Below are 23,398 nucleotides of genomic sequence, written 5' to 3' on the forward strand. Positions count from 1 at the left end.
AATAGAAAACCATTCCTGGAAATGGCTTCTGATCCCTTTTTCCCCCCTACCATTATAATCTGCAAAATACTAAAGGTCAGCTCTGCATTTGATGATTATTTTCTGACATTATCATCAGATCATACAATTAATTTTTACTCAACAATTTATTACAAATATTGATTACATCTCCTTCAATGAAACTGCCACAGAATAAAAACATGCACATTTTCAGAATGAAATGTTACATTTTAATGGAATCTGCCCAAAGGAAGAGAGTTACAATTCTGTTACTAATATGCATATGAATAAGATACAATCACTTACATAGTTCATACTTCCTTGTGCATGAATTTTGCGAACGAATATATCAGGGCTATCTATTAAAACAGTGAATACAGCTAAAAGGGAGAGATTCCTGAAAAGAATGACTACCACTTCAACCCTCAATCCTGCACTTCCTTCAGCTGTGTTCTACACTGGTTGCTCTGAAAGTAATACCTCCTCTATTTGTTTCCATGGAAATTAGAACAGATGCAAAGAGAACAATGACGCTAGTTGATGGAATAAACTCCCACCTATAAAACACTATTTTTCCACACAGGCACCACCATCAGGTGATTTGTTCAGATGAGCTGATTGTGACACTCTTCACTTTGTGGTGTGACCGGTTTCCATTTCCATCCAGTGCGCAGCTTGTATTTCACATCACTGTCACCACTGCTGAAATACAACACTCACCACCCCAGTGTGCTCACACCCACTGTTTGGTCTCCATGAACATTCAGCAAGTGTCAGTGAATATCATGGGCGCCATTTTCTCCATATAAAGGAATTCAATGACATCTTTGCTTCATAAACACTTCCATGTCAGACATCATTTTCTCAGACTGCCCCTCTGCCACAAGGCAACAAAATGTAACAGGATATTGACAGGAAGGTTGAACCTCTACTGCCATACCACCAACACCTGTCTCTGATGTTGTGGGCCAACATCATAAAATAGGTTTCATTACTTTTGGAACAGTCCTCATAGATACAACTAGAGCCTACCAGCGTGCTGAAATGATAACATACAGATTGTCATCTATGAGAGAGAGACACGATTGACAGAAAGAGGCAGTCAACTGCCACTGTATGAAAAGAACTAATTCACTGGAGAGATGGGAAAAAGAAAACCTATAGACAAATACAAATTTAAGGGGGAACGATTCTGATCACTTACCTGTGAATCTTCATCTTTCAATGACTTCTGTGGAGTCTGCTTAGCATCAGACAATTCATCTGAAGATTCATTTTTTCTTTTCTGTTTCTTACCCAGCGTGATGATTAGCTTTCTGTTAGGGGAAAACAAATAAAACCATCTAAATGAACGCTATATACTAGTTTACTTCAAGCTTAAAAACAGTGTCAAATCTATAGCCAATACCCTCAATTCTTGTTACTATAAAAATCAAAAAGCCCCACACCCTTAAGAATGCAAAACACTTCACAGAACAGAACAGTACAACTTGATAATATGTTTCATACTCCTGTTAGTGAGTTTCTGTACAGGTAAGCAGTCAGCTTCATCTCAAAGTTCTCTGTATCAAATACTATACATCTATAAACAAATATTTGAGATGAATCTAAAATCCAGACAGACAATAAGAAACTACAAAGATAAAATTAGTGTAATTGTCATCTGCAGATGATGACAGTAAATAACTTAGTTCAAATAGCTTCTCATTGTAAAATTTCTTCTCATTTACATTTTTAAAATTACCTGGACAACAATCTAAAATGATTCAAAGCCGCCTGACATGCGTAGCTTGTATGTATAAGTCTGTCACTGAACAGATAAGAGGAAATTGTACCAATCTGTTTGTCTTAAAAAACACCATAATAAGCCGTATTCAAAACACAGATTTCTCTCTAAGAGCACTGTACTAAAGAAATCAATTCTAAAGAATGAGCACTAATGATTTATCAGTACAGGCTGAAAAGTTATGCTAGAAATTACGACAAAGTAATCTGTTTTATCTAACGAGTTGAAATATTTCCTTTTTCATATTCAAGATGTGCCAACCACTGCTCTTTAAAAATATATTTTACATGCCATCTAATTGTCACTTCTGCATAACAGAAATAAGAAAACTGACACAACACACAAACGGTCTCTGCCATTTTACAGAACCAGTTAAGCACAAGACACTAACTTTTATACAGATAACTGATATGTTTGATCCCAAAATGGTACCAAATATTGTCCACCTGGAAAGCCACCAAAGAGAAGGTGATGGCTGAAACACTTTCCTCATTTGCTCCTCTTTGGCAGAGTCTAACTAGGAGAATCATCAGATGTTTATGACGATCAAACTAGGAGTCCACAAACAAAATGAAGTTACCAAACATTAGGGATAGATAAAATAACATGGCAGACAAAAAGATTACAGACCTTCATAAAAATGAGTATTTTCACAATGTTTTCAGTTGTTAGCCAGTAGGTTACATTCAGTTAAAAAAAAAAAAAAAAAAAAAAAAAAAGCATTATCTACTTCCATCTTTTTTGACTCAGTATGAACTGAACTTCACTGGCAACACACGATGAATGTGCGAGAAGCACGATGACAAATCTGTTTCCAGAGCTTCCTGTTCAAAGCCAACTTCTGGTACCTGGTGTTCACCTCTTTATCTGTCTCTCTTTATCTTCCATTTCCTACACCCAGTACTTGTCTTCAAGTGCATCTTCCTGATATTTTCTTAATATCTTCCCTGCACGTCACTGCTCTGAATGTTTCTTCTTTTCTGTGGATATGATGCCAACAAGAGGAATACATGCATAGTTTCGCTTCCTTCTGATCCAGTGCCCAGAACCACCATGCTCTTTGATATTATAAGTTGCTGATTGACAGCATGGTGCTAAAGTCATGCATTTCTATTAGAAAAATGCAATCTGTTCATATTTTGGCCAAAAAATTATTAGAAAATGTGCTACGTGAAAACAATGATTTTCAGAAGCCTGAAAACTGGATCAATTCTGAGGTTTTTTTTTTTTGACTGAGAGCAAGTTGCTTTGCCAGTTTGTAAATCTCTGCAGGAAAGCATAAAGATACTTGGCTACCATCCCTTCTGCCAAGCTGAAACAAACTGTTCTGAACAGCAACTATCTTTCTGTGAAAAGGAAACAGCACTCTGCACACTCAGAATAAATCATATCACTAGACTCCATTCCAATTTCACTTTCACTTGTGTCTTTAAAGTATCTTATTATGTAATAGAGAAATAAAATGATTAGGCAAGGTAGATTAATTCAACACTTTTTTTTTTCCTTCTTCTTTATCAACAAAGTAAAATAAAAATGATGAGAAACTTACAACAGTGGAAGAGACCAGAAAGAAGCCACCTCAGGAGATACTAATACTTTTCATCCTAAGCACATAGCTCCTGGAGTGTTTTATGTCTACAAAACTACCACTCAAAGTACCACCATTTGAGGAGCAGATCTCTGGATGCTGCAACTTCTTCCTTACAAACTAACAGCCAGTTAGAACCTGGTTCATTCCTGATAAGGGAACAATGCCACTGCAAAGTTGTCAGCACTTTTAAGAGCTTTAAAATTATGAAGAAGCCTTAAAACACTGAACATGAAGAGGTATTAGAAAAGAAAGAAAACAGCAAACATACATTAGGCATGTAAGAAACAGCACAATATTGCTGACTTTCAAAGCATACCTTTAATGCATCACTTTTAATTCTTAAAACACAGAAACAGTAAATAAGTGGTTATCAGTATGTGAAAAGCCACCTTCCAAGTATTTTAATCTGTAGTCAAAGTATTTTATTTAATTACTAATAATAGAACTACAGCACTAAGTGTTTTTAATCACTCCAACCTTTGCTAAAAATTCTATTAGCAAAATACAAAGCAGATATCTCCTTGATAAGACTGCATATCTTCTTCAAATGGGAGATGTACTGGTAGTATAAAAACAGCTGCTCTCCTCGTTTCAGCATATGTTTAATAAATAATACTAACACCCAATGTTACCCACTATCTCCTCCTCCAAATATATCTCTAATTAATAACTTTTGGATTGCAGACAGATTTTTTTTTAAGCACTCATCTAGTCTTACTTGGAACAAGCAGCCATTTCAAGCTCATACAGAATGGGAATCATAATGCAAGAAAAAAAAAACGTTTAGTTATTTTCCTGACAAGACCATAGTGTTGTGCATTCAAATATTTTGCAGTAATTAGCAGACTTAAGAATACATCACTTAAGCACAAGTGATGCATCAAAACTTGAGTTTGGAAGTAGAGGAAACTATGACAAGGAGTCGTGGCTCAGTATGTGCAAACACATCCCAGGAGGATGATGAAATTTTACATTTGTGCCCTTTAAAGGCACGAAAAAAACGGGGTTGCTATTGAGTGGAATAAAAAGATTCAACAAGATCTCTTCCACTTGTGCACAGACCTATTAAACAGCATTTGTCTGACTTATACAAATTATACAATAAGGGAATTCACAATGCCTGATTGCTAGGAAATTCTCAAGACTTTCTTGTATTTAGCCCTAAATGATGCAAGGTCAGCATAATGTGAATGGTTTCCTTTTCCTTCCCCCTTCACAGTAGCAGGAGTGCTGTGAACTGGTGTTAGGAAGGACTCAGATCACCTTAGCAGCACCAGATCAACAAGAGAGGATATAAAGACTTTCTACCAGGGTCCACAACTACTCCTTTAGCACATTAAATGATGAAACTATTTCTGATAAATGACAGTAGTTCGGAATTTAAGGGCTACCACTCCGGATTTAATTCTGTTACATCTAATTCCTAAGGCCTGAGGGGGATTTATTTAGTTATAGGTACTCTAATGATATCACCCTTTATATCACTAATGCAGAGCTGCTGCTTTTCATCAGGGCCGTGATATTTAATTTTGTGTTTGAGTAGGTGGGAATACTTGAGAGCGATATAATCTAAATGCCAATCTACTTTTCTGAACAACAGAACGTTCACAAATTTGTAACTCTTCAATCCCTTACATAAAGTGGTAAAAGACGCATTTAAACCAAAAATTCTACCACCTTAAATGGATGAACTGAAATCACAAACAATTTTAAAAGCTTGCATGTCATTAGGAGCTCTATGCAAAACATTACGTGTTTACGTTCCTAAATAGATGGCTGAATGGACAGCATATGAAGGGTGGCTTTGAAGTCCTCACAAAAATTGTAAAGTAACTTAATTGTAAAGAGTTAAGTTGATCAGTAATCAACATACAAAGGTAACTGGTGACACATTTGGTAACCCTAAATACATTATACACGCATTCTTACACTGCTAATAGCTTGTCATACGCTTGGTAATTTAAAAAAAAAAAAAAACAAAAAACAAACTTACTCATTTATCTTTACCAATCTTTATGGCACAGAACTTTACTAATTCTTGGATCCAGTTCTAAACCAATGGGCTGAAACCACAGGCCTTGCTTCTTTGACTTAAACAGGTCACAGGTTTAATAATCTTAAGTAGAGACTTCAGAAAGAAAATACAGCCTGCCTGGAAAATAATTGCTACTAATTCCTAACTAACTGTGATCCATCAGAAAGAATTACACTATAAATTTTCTCTATATGCAGATCTCAAAGGAATCATGACAGAAAATGTGAACAGTTAACATGAAGTCCCCAGCGACAAACCAATTTAATTAGTGAGAAAAGGTCTGTTTGAAATCATGCCATCTCCCCTGTGCCCAAGCACACAGTAGCCAAAACGTGACCCTAGACGAGGGCTGCTCAGTGCCAGCAAAGCTGTGTCGCATTACATCTAAACACAGACTTTTTAAATAGAAACCGTTGGCTCACAAGCAATGTTATAAAAGTCTGTTCAGCAACTAGCATGCCAGTTCCACTCTGCCAGTTCAGCAAGGCAGAGCATATCCTTTTCACAGCTGGATCACTAACTCTAAATCCTGCTCAGGAGCAGCACAGGCCACATTACACACTAGCAATGCCTGCGAGCGTAATCCAGGTAACAACCTGCTGTTTGAGCATTGACTAGAGAAGGCACACTCAGGCCCCGTTTGATAACAGAGGGGATGTGAAAGATCAAGTTAAAAGCAAGTAGGGGTCACCTGCACAACGAGCCTGACTTCAGCCCCTCTGAGAGGCACAGCTCCTTCCCCCAGCCTGGTTCCCAGCATCCCAACGGAGCTGAGCTGTAACCGTTACTGCCAGTTCCAAGCGCCTCCAGAGAGACGGCCCAGCGGGCAGCAAGGCACTCTGCAGGGATGGATGTGTCACAGCCCAACTGCCTTTAAAAGGAAAGCCGGATGCATTTACACAAGTTCTTCACTACAGCCTAACGTGCACTTCATTTGTTTCTTCAGTGTACATCTTCACTGTCTGTAAAGCTGATCGTTTCATTGCTCATTAAAGAGCTGTACCTGATAAACAACTTTCAACTGCTATAAACTTATTTTTAATGACTTTTTTACTGTCTTCAGGTTTTATGCTTGCATTTAAGCAAGAAGAGTTGCATATAAAATTTAGTTGTGTCTTCCCCTTTAATATCTTTTCCTTTGAGGTTTCTACAGCTTACAGAAGTTTTATTTCCCAAAGAAAGCCCAAGGTTTTCACGAAATTCAAGTTCTCCCTTCTCCTTCTCACCTAATAAGCTGCTTCTGCCTTCTAACATATTACTTCAACATAATAAAACTCTTAAGGTTCAGTGGGAGTTTTATTTTATGAATAGGCAGTTTTTAGCCATCCTAGAGTAAGTGTTCTACTTACATAAGATCAATAATTACATTGGCATAGTAAACACTCATAGGATTATTTTTAAACAAATGTCTGGGTCTTCTTGCAATTAGTGCTCTTCAAAATCACTGCAGTACATACTCTTGCTAAGCAGTTGATATGTTATTTGTAAAAATGCACGCATTATATAAGATATAAAATAGAGTCAACATAACGTAATACCACGTGAAAGTACTCATATAAAAAAAATGCACGTGGGTGTCCAGAAACAATATACTTTGTTGGACAGCTGTGCATCTATGTAAATTCTGTACAATTTGTAATAAGTAGCTCCAGAAGACTCACTTCACAGTTCTCTAACAGCTTCTGAGTATTGACTCTTCATCTACCTGTCCCACACTGTTTACTTGATCACACTTCCCGACAGAATATTACTGGGGCTTTAGGCAGTTGGGATGGTAAATAATGGGGATGCAAACCTTCACAGCTTGTGGCCAAGTTACCTAAGGTTGACGTAAATAGGAGGCTGTCTACCAGCTTCAGATCAAGCGCAAGCATCCCTGTTAAAAACATTTTGACAAATGTCTACCTGTCATTTGATACTGCTGTGTGACAACTAGAAAACGGATGCAAATTGATGTGCACAGCTAAGCATTTCATGAAGACGAAACTGAATGCTGAACTGTTACTCGCAGGGAAGAGTTGATTTGACTATTCTCATTAAAAAATATTACTGGAATTATGTAGCATATCAAAAGGATTATTTTTCAGCAGCTTCTGTTAATTATTTGGATGAACAGCTACAAAGCATACTTAGGGCAACACACGCCAAGGTTCCAGAAAACGACACTAGCCAACAGTAGTGTGCAAGCTTCCTGATTAGAACGACCCACAAAATGTCTGCTATACAACACGAATAAATATGAAAGCAACTTTGGGAGTATATATCCCAAACTCAACTTCAGAAGAGATGGGGTATGGGGAATCGAGGAGGAATTGTGATGAAATGCTCAGGTGCATAAGCAGCATTCATTTGCAAATCCATAAGTAAACAGAAAAATTAAGGCCAGTAAAGTTCTGGTTAAAATCATGTAACATTTAGAACAGTAACCTTTATAATATCGGACTAATTCTCAAGCAAGTAGTTTATTTGGAGCATACAAGAATAGTATCACATTAGGAATAAAAGCAGAAATGCAGAGAAACGGGCTGATTAAAAGAGCATTCGTTTATGCTGTCTAAACATGAAATATGCATACAAGGCATTTAAATCTAGCCAGATATGCCAGTTCCTATTTCTGTTTTCACTGGAAGGGCAAAGGATTTCAAAACAGAATTGAACCATAGCTGAGGTTTCTGTTTCAAGTCCTGACTGACAAGCTTCATGTCGGAAATCACATTATTTCTTTTAAAAGTATCCTGGAGAACTAGGTTAGCTCTGCAGTCAGAAGTGTGCCAGGTATGGAATTCCCTGCAGCTCTCTGACATCTAACATGTTTCTTGGAGGCTTCTTACCCCAAGGGTATGAGCCCACCTCGATACAGCTGAGTCTGCTGTATCCTGAATCTTTAACAGGACACTCTAAATTGCTACTACTAAAGAACACAAAATACTTAAAATACAAATATGCATTGTATTTTTGATACAGCACACAATATCTGTAAGAACATTCATCTGCTAGCAAGTTCATTAAACTTCCAGTTTCGTCCTATGCAGTTTACCATACATCGAAAATATAAGCCAGAATTGACAAACACAGCATTTATATTATCAGATAAACTTAATTTGGAGTCAGAACAGATGACAACACTAGATGAAAGATAATTTGGTGCTGTCTATGCTTCAAAGAAAGTATAAAGTAATGCTGGCATAAATTTAAAATACAGAAGCCATTCCTTTCAAAGGACAGCTTTAAAATGATTTCAGCTGAAGAGAAAACAAAGCACTCTTGTTCCTGAACAAGAAAGTCCACACATGGACTTCATTAGGAAGAATTCTATGTAGGCAGTAAACGAGAACATTATCAGTAAGCAGTTTGCACTTTTATCAGAGATTTGAGAAATCCGAAGATAAGTAAGAAGACATTTAAACCTACTTACCCAATTTTTGTTTTCTCTTTAGTTTTGGATGAGGAACCAGTTTTTGGCTTTTTGCTTTCCTTGTCCTTGGGTTTCGATTTAACTTTTCTACCTTTCTTTTCCTCTTTTCCTTCAGCTGAAACACTGGGGAAGTTTTCTGGACTCATTACTCGTGGGATGTTTCTCTCTCCTCTCTCTTTTGCTTTTGCAATCGCTTCAGATATTATGCGATTTGCCTTCTCTTGTTTACTTTCAGAGTCTGCTTTTTTCCTCTGCTTCTTTTCAGACATTGCCCTCACCTGGGTATTCTGTGACTTGGTATGTGATCCTGAACCATCAGTCTTCTTGGAGGAAGGAGGCTGCGGCAAGAGACAAAAAGTAAACAAAAAACCCTTATTTTAAGATACTAAATATTTCTTAGAAGAAAAAGTGCAAGCTTTTTAAATCCGGGATTAAACTTGCAGAGACGCATACAGACACAACAAAGAAGGAATTCTGCTTTTACCACAGAATGGCGTGGGTTTCAGAATAAGTACATCAATTGTTGACTTTAAACAACCAGTCTATGTCCTAAAATTAGTTTTAAAAAAATCTTCCCCTAATTCTGTGAGCATTCTTTCCTTCTCTGTAGTTCCTCACACCGATCTGTAGCCTTTCAAGCATTCCCATACATTTGATGCACATCTCCAACATCCCCAGAAAATATTCTCCTCATAAAATCGGAACAAACCAAGACCTCCCCAAAGTAAGAGCATTAGCATCTCTTCTTTGGTAAGATACCGGGGCACAAATACCTCAGAGCAAGCATCATATCCACAAGGCTTAAGCGGTGCTAAACAGAATCATTAGAACAGAATCAAGATTTAAAAAGCAATCCAAAACCAAGCCTACACTGCTCTCCCTGATAAAAGGATCAGAAAGCAGTATTTTTATTACGACCAACATAGCGCCAGTATCTGAGTTAGAAAATGTACGTCCTGTTTTGATTTTCAGGCTTTTCAGTGCTATTTCTCCAATGCGGGGCTGTTTACACGCAAGTGCAATGCCCCAGCCACCAGGCTCTTCACAGACCAGAAGACATGTTTTTGCTTTCTTCCCCTCCCCCTCCAAGGAATGGAAAGAATTTCCTATTCAAACAGACAAAAACCGGCAGATAACACTTATGTTACATTCTCACCCGTAAAGGCGCCTCTGACTACAGCACGAAGAAAAGCCACCAGGAATTTCCAAACACATTTCCAGGCTGAATCCAGTGCACTTCACTGGATCCATTTTCTACCCGCGCCTCATCAAAGGCAGAGAGCGGTGCTGCGGCAGGGAGGGAGGCCGGCGCGGGATCACTGAAATGCCACCTCAAGGCCTACAAGCTCTAACAAATAACCATGGCTCGAGCAAACAGCAACAAGCTCAAGATGGCGATGCAGCACGGCTCCCGCCGCAGCAGCCAGTAATAAGGAAGGTTATTCAATCCCATTAGCCTTTTAGCCCAAAGAACCCCTCCTCCTCCCACTCATTCAGGCTTTCACTTACCCTTCCTCTTGGCCTCTTCACTGAAGACATTTTTGGCGTCAGACAAAGGCTTGCCCTCTGCTTTTTCAGCACCCCAGGCAGTGCTCAAGAGAAAAGCATTGAAAGAAGATTGCTAAATGGCCTATTTAGCAAGCTGCAGCCAAGATATGCACAACCCTCCACAAACGCACATTGTGATTTATCAACATATTCCTCCCTTGGTGAGCACACAGCCGCTGATCGCCTGGCGCAGGTAGGGCAGAGCCTGCCCGCCGCCCCTCCAGAGCAGGATTTCCAACACAGCTGTAAGCAGATAGCCAGATTCCAACAAAGCACAGAAAGAAATGAATGCACAAAGCATCAAAATGCATCAGCATGAATATTAGAGATGTCGTTAAAAATACTGACTCCTTCTGCGGAAGTAGGCCAGCAGATGGTGCTACCAGTTATTATTCCATTAGGTTCTGCAATTTAACCCCCAAAGGACTGCTCTTCCCTACATGTGGTATCGGGATTAACTCTTCCTCTTCCATCTCCTGCTGTAAAACTGCAAATACTATTTTCTCTTACGCTGAAAACTGTGGGAACTGCGTATTCCTGTGGCCAAGGCTTCCCTGCAACATGACGAGTCTCGCATCGAGATGGAGAGGCTGCAACACAGGCATTAAAACCTTGGGCTGTGGCCTCAAACATGTTTTGTCCTGCAATATATCTTTTACTTTTTTCTTTCTGCAATTGAATTCTGTACTCCAAACAAGCAACAGCGATTACGTAAGTGTCCTTTTGCAGAATTCACTGCTTTTTTCAGAACAAGGAGGAAACCCATACCCTGCTTTTCCCCCTCCCCCCTCTGCCCAGACCATCACACACCTTGTGATGAAGGCCTGCTCGATCACACAGGACACGGCCAGGTGATAATCTCTGCCTAATAAAAGATGCTATTCTAATAGACTCGGTAAGTTTTCGTTCTATTCTTGTCAACGTATCAGAGAAGCAAGCAGCTGGTATGGTTTTCTGATTATTTTTTTTTTTTTTAAGTCATTAGAAAAATAAGAAACTTTGACATCATTGCTATTCCCTATCAACATCCTTGCTTTTCTTGGAAGCCCATGTAAGAAGAATCAGGAAATAGACTGGGATATGACTTCTCTTAGGATTTTGGGACTGTTAAAGAATATGTCTTGATTGTGATTTCACTTCTTCAGCCTTATATCAAGATGAACTTCATTGTTCAGTGGTACAGATACATGGGATGAATTTTTTTAGTTCTCAGTGTCATTACCTTCAAGCATATTTCTGCAAGCATGCAGCTTAACTACAAGGACAACTATTAAATTTTCATTTTAGTTTTTAGAACTGTAGCAAAGACACTTTGATGTTATGGTTATCCAACCTATAATTGAAATTGCAGTCATTTATCTCTCAGGGTTACAATTTCATAGCTTAGCAAAATGCTAAATAATGTACTATTTTAGCATTCTGAGATCAGCTAAATAAAATTAAGGAAGTTTCCTAATGCACTCTCAGTATAATTTCATCTTTCAGCCACCAGCTACTGAAGCTGGTAACATCAGAGGATTTTAAATGTACACTGAAACCTTCCTGAACCATTCTGGGGCTGAGAAAAACAAACAAACAAACAAAAGTGCCAAATTAATTAGTGGGTAATAATGGCAATGGTAGCTTTTTGGCAATTTTCTGAAGTAATCTTCCTAAACATTTAGTTGCCTTAAAAGAAGTTTCTTATGACATACCTACTCAAAGCTGCCCCCCACATTACTCCTCACCAGCTTCTATTACCTCCCTCATGTAGAACTGGGAGCACGCTGGTCGAGGTGACTGGCTGTTTTAACCTGGAGGCTGACCCACTACTTCTTGGGCCATACTATAGCTTCTATATTAAGTTACATGTCCTGCACACCAGCAACACTAAGCTGTTTGTTAGAAAACTGAAAACATATTCTTTCAGTTTTGCTACGAACATTTCTACCATATGAGAATAACATCCATGAAGACGGAGGATGACACCAGCCAGCTATCACAAGCTAAATAAAGCTGCAATGAAACCTGCATCAGGGAAGTCACCACTGTCACACACACAAACAAAATCACAAAGCAACACAATTGTTTTGAGATTAGAAGAACCAGAAATACCCTTGCTTTACAAAGAACAGTATCTGCATGTACCTGGCAATCAAAGCAACGTAAGGATCTAATTCTGCAGGGGTCTTTTATTCTGAGTATTGATTAAATCTTTAAAAAAAGTACTGTCATAAACAAACAGTTATAAATTATCATGTACACTGGAAACAAATCCCCAAAAGCTGCACAATGTACAACACAAAGGGCGAAGTCTTCTGCCAAGCAAAAAACCCTCCCATCACTGAGAAGGGACACAAATCAGACACCCCCAGGTGCACATCTTTTTGCCAGCAGCTTGCAAACCTATTCCATCCATCAGCACTGAGAGGAATTTTTAACTGAAGAAGATGTAGGAGAAAGTGGAAAGGAAAGCCCCAAAGCAGTCACGCATTTACAAAATGAGCATTTTATTTGTAAAAACAAGCTTCTAGTTTTCATGGTCGCGAAGATGGTCATCCAAATATAGCTGAACACTAAACAATGCAATGATTCAGAACAGCTCCAGGTATCTTCTGGCTGCTAACAGCTTCAGCAAACAGCAGCAAGTGGCACTACTGGGGCTCAGTCGGCTGAGTCCTGTGGGCAGCAGGAAGTGTCAAGAACCACAGCTCTGTATCAGGTTCATGCTGCTGCCACCCACAAAAGCCATTAGGAGCAGCACGTATGGGCTGTGCTGCTGTTCACACTGAAGGGCTATCCTTAAGGGATATAAAGGGTGGAACAAGTAAGACAACAGCTGTAGACTTCACCACACGTGCCTCACATTCACAGGAGATGGTGAGCACCACTATTCAAAGTACATAAGCAGCATTCAAAGACTCGAACACAGTTTTAAGAGGTAGAAGGTACATTACACATCAGATTGGTATCTTAATTAAACTAATGTCAAAACAATCAGGTTACTGGACAATATCCAGAGAGGAAGTCATTGATCATCCCATTTCCTACCAGTACTCTGCTGAAGGCGTTCTGCAGAAAAGTATTTCTGCAACACCTGCATGGCATTTGCAAGACAGGCACTTCACTTGCCTAAAAGTACTTCCCACAGCAAGGGAAACCACTGCCATGAATGCTTACAATCAGTTTTCTTCTTTTCCTTTGAAAACCTAAACGCACTTCAAATTTGTCCTACAACATTAAGTAGTTTTTCCACATCCCCTGTGTATCAACTTCAAAGGAAGCCCTAGGAAGAAAATGTTTTTAACATACAAGAAGTTTCCATCTCCTAGGAAATCCTCCCAGATCCTGCCTTACCTGCTCCATGAACAAAACATCTCTTCTGCTTTTGCCAGAACCCATGGCCATTCATGCTAGAGCAGGACTGCTTTCAACTCTATCCGTGCACAGTCTTTACGGTCAAGTCTCTTTATTGACTTGCATCCATTCTCTATATCCTCTGAGGACCTGCAATGCCTTTCCCTGGTATTTTAGTGTATCATGCATTCCTGAGTTAATTATATTCCACGTATTTATATTTTTTTAAAAGGCTCTCACTCATGCATATGCTCATTGAAATACTAGCTAAGAATTAAATAATGATCCTACCTATTGTAGAAAACAGAAAAGCTAAGCTTTACACTTGCAGTGCCTCTGAAGATTCTTTTATTTCTAGTAGTAGGAGGCATTAGCAGGAAGACATGACCACTAAGTACTTTGTGTCCTGAGTGAGAACACAGTTCTTGCTCATCTACCAGGACCTGAGGCAGAACAACATGACCTTGACATCCAACCACACTGAAAGCAGCTAAAATTAGCCACCTGGAAACCTGATCCTCTTGCACTGCCACTCCATCATCTCTGTCCATGTTAATTCATAAACAAGGAATCCCTTTGTGCATGTCAAGTCGCTGAAATAATATCAATATCCCAGCTACACCACAAATGCAGGAATCACCTAAATGATGATCAGTATTGTGCTTCTGCCCAAATCAGATTGTCATTTATTTTCACACTGTGATCACATCAGAATTTGAAAACTGCAAATGCTTTAAGCTATCATACTTCCCTTCAGAATTTTTATTCAAGCTTTTCACAGAATAGCCCGGATTGGAAGGGACCTCAAGGATCATGAATCTCCAACCCCCTGCCACATGCAGAACCACCAACCTCCCCATTTAATACTACACCAGGCTACCCAGGGCCCCATCCAACCTGGCCTTGAACACCTCCAGGGTTGGGGCATCCACAACAGTCACCTCAGAATGTAAATTTTGTTACCGTAGTCCATAAGTTAAAGCACGTTTACCTCAAGGCTTCAACCAAATATTACATTTATGTGGATGACAGCACAAAATATAAAAAGACAACCAGCTGTCCCAGAGCCCTTGCTGCTTTTCCACATGAAGAACCAGTAACACTGAGTACTTGTACTGACCTTAGCCCAAAACTCTGCGCACTTTTGCACGTTGGGTATCCAGGAAGTACTGCTACACTTGACATGAAACAAAGCTGTTGAAGAAAACGCAATGATCACATCCAAGTCAGTGGGAGTTGTGGATGCACAACAGATTTGAATTACCAGGGTTCAGATCAGTTGTAGAGTCATTCCACACCGCTGCAGATCTTGCAAAGCCTCTACTGCCTACCCTACGGATCCAGAAGTTTCAGCTTTATTTCCAAAAACACACAAACAGATCCAGCAAAAAAAAAGCACCACTACCTGTGGTACTTTTCTACAGTTCTGAATTATTTTACCTGCCAGCATTTAAGTAACTCCAAAGCCAAACAAACAAGAAATCAAACCCAACCATCTAACAAACCAACATTTGACTTAATACTCTACAAAACAGGTCAGGTAAACGCACAAGATATTTCACAAAGTACTTATGGACAAGAAAAGAACACAGTTCTGATTTGAAGTGACCGGTCATCAGAGTTCAAAAACCCCAGACAAAGCCCTACAAATATATTGATCCACTGAAATCTCAGAACAAAGGCAGTCTTAGAATGTACATTTAAAAGTTATCCTCTACTGGTAAACATGCTTTTACAATAGGAAAACTTCTGTTTAACAGGTCAAGAAGTTCAGACAGCTTCCATAACCATGCCTAGTGGGATGCTGCAAAGCTTCTTTTCTGAAGGCCTCTTGAACTCCAAAGAAATAACAACACTAACTGAAACAGCACTAATTTTCAGTCTTTCACTGCTGAACAGACATCAGTTGAAGTAGTCTCTCACAGTGCTAGAACTTGATCAATAACAATATTGGAGCCAAGTGGGATAAGCTGTTTATTTTGCTTTGTTCTGTAGGAAACTTGGTATTCTCTCATTTGGCTTATTTTTGCTTTTTGTTTTAAGCACAAAGTAAAGAGACTCTTTGAAGGGATACCCAATGTAAATGTAAAGTACAACTAGGGATGTAATTAATAATTTGTACTGCACTTCAGGACATACGCTTTTCTGTAGACAAAAATACTAAGATGTGTCTTTCCTGAACTCCTCAGATTTCAAAAGCAAGAAAACTTACTAAGCCTGTTCTCCCTTAGAAAAATGCCAAAATAAGACTAAGATGGCACTACCTCCTAACGTTTCTAATACTGAAAACAAAACCACAACATAAAATAGAAGCAAACAACAGGAAATCTCAATACGACTTATCTGAAGATTAAGTGATAAATATTCAAATATTTATTATAAAAGTACACGAACAATCACCACCAAAATAGAAACACAAGCAAAGCAAGTTGTCCTACTGCAAAATGATTCAGTATTCTATTTTCCCGCATTGTGAGCACAGGGTCTCTGGAAAATCTAACACATAGTAACAAAATGTAGCAAGTAAAACTTACTGTTGGCAACATTTTCTATTCCTGCTACTATGTGCTGAATTTTAAAAGAGCACACTGAGAGCAACACGGATAAGGAGAGCAGAAAAATGCCGCTATCACTACTGTGGACCACATCCAATCACAGCAGCTTTGAGTCATCAGCAAGCCTGCTTCTACAGCTCCTCAAGCTGAAGCATCCCTACAGCAACCAGAACCAGCACAGAGGCACAGTGTGAAACTTCAGATGGCAGCGCAGAGTAGCAGTCCATTCCTCTGCTACCATCGCCCAATGGGATGCTTCACAACTGGACACATAAGACATCCTCATGTGCTTACAGTCAGGGATAACTTAGCTAAGTATAACATGATACGTAGCTAAGTTTGTCCACTACAACTTCATCATATCCCACTGGCTATCCCAAGGCAATACATTATTAATACCTTCACCCGGCTGGCCTGTTTGCCATGTTGCTCAGTCCAGACCAACAGGAAGATACACTGAACGCCCTCCGCAACTGACAGAATAAGGAATGCTTTTGCCCCTTATTAAGGCAGCTTTGATAATCACACCATTGACTACAGACTTAAAAGAAATATTTAGCTTTAAAACACACAGCTAAGCTCTCAAGTTACAGTTATGCATGCATATTAAACTTCAAGTGACAGCTACTCAATTTTTATCTGGCTTGCCGCAAAAAAAGCAAGGCGGCACAACTACGTCAGACAAGTTGGCACATTTATGCTTCCAACTTCCCCACAATTTCTAAGTCATTGATTTACTTCAGATAAATTAGAAGTACAGACATCTCAGAAATGCCCCTTCCAAAGCCATGAAGTAGACAGTAGAGAAGAAATCTCAGTGGGGGAAATGAAATACAACCTCCTTCCTTCTTAGGCCTCCAAGAATCCAAGACTGCTACAACCACTGTGGCCACCAGCTGCAAAATCCACCACTCGGACACCAAATCATCGCATACTCATTCTTTCATTTTATCCTCCCACAAAAGAAATCCTAAACTTCCTCCAGCTAAAGCAGGAGCCTCTCTAGCTCCCTCTGTTGCCTCATAGCATCCCGGCACAACCAAGCCAAAGAACCATGGAAACCTTACTGTAATCCATATTTCTTCAGAAGGTATTTGGTACAAGTGACCAAAATACCCATCCTTCACACCTATTTTTATTCTAGCTTTAGTGTCACATGGCATTCAATTTTCTATTTTGCCTGTACTACAGGATTATTTTAAGCACAATATTGTACTGAACTATGATTGAAAGGGAAATTTTTGATGTACAAATTAGAATGCATTCATTTTGAAGGTTTAAGGAAATTGTATATTCACAGAAACTCGGGGTTTATCATCTTCCCTTTTTCAAAGAAGTTTAATATAGCACATTTATAATTTAGAGTAACATATCCTGAAAAGCCTCTAATTACTGTACTTCTGATTTCTCAAACCTGTTTCAATTCTATGTCTAACAAAAACAAAAGACTGCTGTAGTTAGCTTTCTAACCATCAACTTCACAAACTACTGCTTTCTACTTTTTTTTCTTTTGATGTGCTCAAACTTCCATCCTAAAAGAAAGACAAATCTGCAAGTTCAGTTGTCTGAAGTCAAGAAGAATTCACACTCTCAGATTTAAGTACAGAAACAAATCCGATACGATGGTCTAAAACATCAGCTTTTCACTGACAAGAAGCAAGGCAGCCTCTAATGGGAAAGATTCTTTCAGAAACTGCCTGTCTGGAAGGGAACAAGCTCTGCAGTAATACAGCAGCTTACTTGAAGGCCTTATGAGTCACAAGAGGAAGCTAGCTAAGCATTTGCATTTTTCCAAAACTGCAAGAATGATCAAAAAGCAAAGTGAAGGTCTGAACAAAAATCTTAGCTTGTTTTTGCTTGGAGACCCAGAGAACCAGTGGTATTCTGTAATCAGAAACCACATTTATTAATTCCATCTGTAATCAGAAATAGGGAAAAATTAATACTTGAAATTAAATATGCTCCATTCATAATAAGGACACGAGAAAGAGATGCTGCACACAGAACATACTGAACGCGTTAAGTTTTATTCTCTACCAAAAGCTTGATCCCTTTTTAAGCATAATTTTCACAACAGCTCAGACAAGCTATCACTGACCTACTGGAACTGTTCCCATCTTCAGCTCAGTATACAAACGTACGCAGTGAGGCTGTATCCAGTAGATGCAGGCTGGTTATTTAACAGCCCAACTTACAGGTGCACCAGATACAAGAGCAGCATCCCCACCCCATGCGTCCAACAGAACAGCAGTACTGGCCCATCATATCTGAGTGCCCTCATCCTCCAGACAGCGCAGTAATAGTACCCATGTCAATGACCTGATACCCAAATGGACACCAGCCACGATGCACACTGTGAAACAAACACCATGAAAACTCAGACAATATTGCTCGATCATTACAACTACCTGCACTTGACTACATACATTATAGATCACCCCCCTTTTGCACGTATAAAACTTCCTCACATAAAAAATTGCAGAGAGAAGCAGGAAGAAAGCTGCATAGACTCAAAAGAGTTGAACATGTGAGACAGCTTTCATCTGACTGATTCACTGCACACCCAGCCTTTTTCCCAACATAAGTACTACTCAGATTTACAGCCCTGAGTTTCTACACTACTTCAAAAGTATTCAGGTTTTGGCCACTGTTTACTTTCCAAAGTATTAAATCAAGATATTTTGTTTACTTTTACATTATTATTTTTTTAAATACAAGAGAAAGAACCCTTTAAAAAAAGTTGACTTTAATGTAAAATTACCAAGATTTTGCTGCAAAATCCTGCAGAAGAAGTTGCTACCTGTTGGCTCACATCCTAAACTGCCTCCATGTTTCTGCACTTTTTATCCACGTGAAGTTCACTACTGAAGTTCACTTCCTCATACTCTCCACCAAACTCTCAAGCTTCTCTTCTGCCCCAGACTGAAGCCTGCAACTCCTTCAGCCACAGCATCCAGGAAGGGCTGCAAGATGCTGAGCCATCTGTGGGCCAGTTTGGTGCACCCTGCTCCTTCCAGGCAGCTGCTTCATCACAGGGGAGGAAAGCTATGGGCAAACAGGCAAGAACAGTGCACAACTAGCACCGACCTGCCCACCTCTGGGCTCTGCACCTCCCTGCAATTACCCACAGAAAGCAATAAGGCAAGCTGGGCCAGGTCAGAGAAACGACAACAGATTCAACCAAACACAGACACAGGTTCTCTTCTATAACTTCTTCTAGCAGCATAATTTATCAACTTCCATTGAAATTTCTGTAAATTCACAACTGTAAATTTCACTTTTGAAATTGTGAAGTGAAGCAGTTTATTCGAAGTATGAATGCTGCTGGAATAGCATTCATAGCATTCACAGTGCTCTGTGCACTGTGACTGGCTGCAGCCTTGGGCAATGCCTGCCAATGATTCTATGATATAAGCACTCTGTTTACAAAAAAATAAAAAATAAAAAAAAACACAAAAAAAAACAAACAAAAAAAACCCCAAAAAGTTAAAAACCAGCATGTATTTTCACTGCTGATGGCAAAACAATGAAGTGCTACAAAAGAAGACAGCAGATGTGAAAGAGCTATGATTCCATTAATAGGAAGACAATAACTATCTTTAAATCAAAATAAGCTATGTATTCAGAAGGACTTGCAAGCAAGATCTCCTTATTTACTTTTATTCACTAAAAGCAAATAAGTGTAGAAGTTCAACTAACCTGTGAACATAGCTTTTTTTTTTATAGGTCTTCAATGTCACTAATTGCAGCATAACAAATATCAGCATACGGTGCACATTAAAAGACACCAACATAAAAATAAATCACTTTTCCCAATTTAACAGCTAGGAAGTCATGTATTATCATTAAAACCAGTGTTGACTGCACAGCATACTTCCATTTAAATCAGAGGGGGCAGACATCTGCCACTGCAATTCAAACAAACCTACGTCTGCCCCATCAGCTTCAAGGAATTACTCTGACGGCTTCCAATGCCAGGGTTCAACCTCCAGTGCCAAAGTGGTTTCCCAGCATAAATTAAGCCTAAAAAAAACACTTCTATTGACTAGTTTTCAGAATTACCCTGATCAACACCCACTCCCTCAGTAGAGGAGGGAAACCACATGCCCACAGAAAAAGCTTTTATTAAAAAGGCACTGGTTTGAAAACAGAGCTCACAAGTCACAGGATACTACTGGAGACCAGCAGGATTCAATTTCAGGCAAAGGAAAAATCCCACAAAGGAAAAACTAAACTGTCTCTTTCCCAGAAGTCTACTAAAGAAGTTCTAGGCTAAGAACGCTGCATCCAAAAGCTTCACTGGAATAGCCACAGAAAACAGCAGGGAGCATGAGCTTCTGGTAAGGATCGACAGATAAAAGAAAGAAGCATAGCAGTAATCTTCTATCTCAGCAGAACCTGGCTTTCAGCACAAAAGACAGGACTAGACCCAGTGAGAAGACCAAGACAAATGATTTTCACACCAAAGGCAGCAGGAACCACTACCACCAGACAGCAAGCTGGCACACTGGCCACTGACAGCACTGCATGGCAGGAGCACATCTCTGGGCCTCTTGCCCCACCTGAGCATGGGTCACTCACCTGCTCTGAGAACCTCCCCAGTCAAAAAGATGAGCAGCCTGGCCCCATTAAATACGTCTCTTGTAGAGGACCAGGACATGATCACATTTCCTAACACCATATGACTACAGGTGAAAGAATACTCCATAGGATAACATAAGTTAAGAGCTACAACACAGAAAATTCAAAACAAATTTGGCTTTTCTTTTTTTCTTTTTAATTGCTCTTTTAATGAGAAGTTCTGACTTCAGCATTGCTTCTTGTAAAACAAACTTTAAGAAATATTTTTGTTCAGCTCGTACATTTAAAACTTCTCTCTACTGAATTCCACCAATAAAGATGAGATGCTAAGGTGCCTTTCCCTGTCCTTGTATGCATATCCGTGCCATAAGATGACGTAGCCACGCCACTGAGATTTGTGGGCAGATGTTCTTTGTAACGACTGCCACTGGCATGATATGAAAAACCACATCAAAAGCCATTTAAAACAGGGAAGGTGGGGGAAAGAACAAGAGAGCACACTTATGTATGTCTAGAAATCACCTTCTAATTCCGACATGCTTTTCATTGCAAACCAAAATCCCCAAAGGAAGAGATGATGCAACACCTGTCTGACTGAACATAATCAGGGCTGACAGGCATCAAACAACCCCTTCCTCAATGACAGCTTCAACAGGACAAGTATTTCTCCAGTCTGAACACACAGTGAGTTACTATTAGAAATCCACCATCACAGACATAACAGAATCAAGAGGGCACGACTTAAAATCAGTGGTCCCGAAGTCTAACTATTTCGGAATAATCACAACAATACACTGAGGCCACAGAAAAGTTGGCACTTTCACGGTGTTTTTCTCACTTGTAATGTAGCTTGTAACAGACCAGATGTTAAAATCATGCTTCAGTTTCACAGCTCTAAGTATTATTAAAATATTCAGCACTGCAATGCTTTAGGACTCCAGAAGCAGCTCTAATAACTTAAATTTTGGAGAGTTTCCCTGGGTCTGTGTGCACAGTGCTCCACTCAGTGTTTAAGCAATCCCTGATGCTGCTCCTGCAAGTACACTTGTACTGCAGCCACAGCATGCCAACCTACAGCTTGCTGCTGCTACAACCTGGGAGCAAGGCCTTTCCAATCTCTATTTTAAGAAAACAACCAGATTAAAAACTTTGTTTTCTCTTCCTGAAACAATGTTTCATGCTGTAATAAAAGCAAACAAATGTTCAGAACAAAAATATTTGAGATGTTTTCTGTAACAGAAAGGCCAGCTCTTTTCTTTCTAACATACAAACTACAATTATGCCACGATTATTCCCTAACGTAGGACTTCCTATCAATCTATAAAGCTAGTTCTGGTTTGCTGTTCAGCATGCTGCTGAGTAGCATTACGTGCAAACATACAATATGCTACCAACATTGAAATTACCTTCAACTACAGACTGACTCCTGAACAGCAGGTACGCCCAAGTGGGAACACTTTCCTAAGATACAAATGGAAGTGCTTTCACACTAAGACACAGAGAGCAAAAAAAGACAGAACAAGTGCAAGCACGAGCTAAATAACCCACGCAAAAGAAAGCCTGCCACACTCAAAAAATAAAAATAAATACAAATTATACTATGTTCAAAAATATAAGGCTTGTCAACTGCTCCTAGTCTGAAGCTACACTCCTAGATTCATTTATCAAAATTATTCAAATCAACAGATGACTTCTCAGCTCCATCACCCAAGAAATCGACTCACTTGTATTTATCATCCTTAAGAGCTGCCAAATTCAATCCACTCTTGAGAGTCTTTGAAATCCATGCAGCCAGAGGCTCGTGCAAATTTTGTATCTTGAGGAACTAGCAAGACAAGAACACCTCTCAGCCGTACAAGGCATCTGGGTGGACAGAGCACTGGAAACTGCTCTGATTTATGTGTTTAGAATTAACATTACAGCCAAAAGAAACTGTAAAACATGAGTGCACAAAACACACTGACATCTGGACAAAAGCCACATCAATTCCAAATGTACTTGAGATTCTTTGCCTTCAAAACCACAGTACTCATAAACTCATTTAAAAGTTCTGCTTCCATTTCCCAAGCACTCTATGGAACATTACTTTTCTACAAACTGTCTCAAGACGAAATGCAATTCTGGAAGTTGTGGAGGCAATGGTGTGTCTGAAGCCATTAAAAAACAACTCAGATTTGAGATAACAGCACTGGACGGATCAGTACTCGCCACTGGTACCAATGGAAAGTCCCACCATGAGCCCACTCACACCCACTGGGCATTTGTGACTGCAACATACAATGACTTGGGCTGTACTGCCAAAAAACGAGCTTCCCATTTCAGCACTCCTTCCCTCCCTATCGCTGCTAATACACAATGTTGTACATGAAGCACTAAAATGAATCAGGAACTTTTACCCCTTAGGTCTGGCTAAAATAAAGGCAAAAAATTCCTCCGCACCTCAATCAGTGTTGCAGTTCAGTTCACAGCACAGAAGATGCATTAACACACGACAGAAGAACAGGAGCTTTTTCTCCTTTCTACCTTCTCCTTTATACTTTCACCATATACT

The 23,398-nt window shown here is 39.4% G+C and overlaps 1 protein-coding gene across 5 annotated transcripts in view; it reads right to left on the reverse strand.

The window, feature by feature from the left end:
* CHD9 (chromodomain helicase DNA binding protein 9) overlaps window positions 1-23,398 on the reverse strand; it is an 80,601-nt gene that overhangs the window by 36,953 nt on the left and 20,250 nt on the right. For all 5 annotated transcript variants that reach the window (XM_042821280.1, XM_042821277.1, XM_042821279.1 and 2 more), the window contains exons 5-6: window positions 8,828-9,165; window positions 1,205-1,316 (exon numbers count right to left, since the gene is read on the reverse strand). In XM_042821280.1, the coding sequence (XP_042677214.1) occupies window positions 1,205-1,316; window positions 8,828-9,165 (450 nt within the window). The remainder of the gene's footprint in view (window positions 1-1,204; window positions 1,317-8,827; window positions 9,166-23,398) is intronic.

Source organism: Centrocercus urophasianus, unplaced genomic scaffold (genome assembly GCF_019232065.1).
Source record: "Centrocercus urophasianus isolate 14NV4802_14NV808 unplaced genomic scaffold, USGS_Curo_1.0 seq_2, whole genome shotgun sequence".
Taxonomy (NCBI): domain Eukaryota; kingdom Metazoa; phylum Chordata; class Aves; order Galliformes; family Phasianidae; genus Centrocercus; species Centrocercus urophasianus.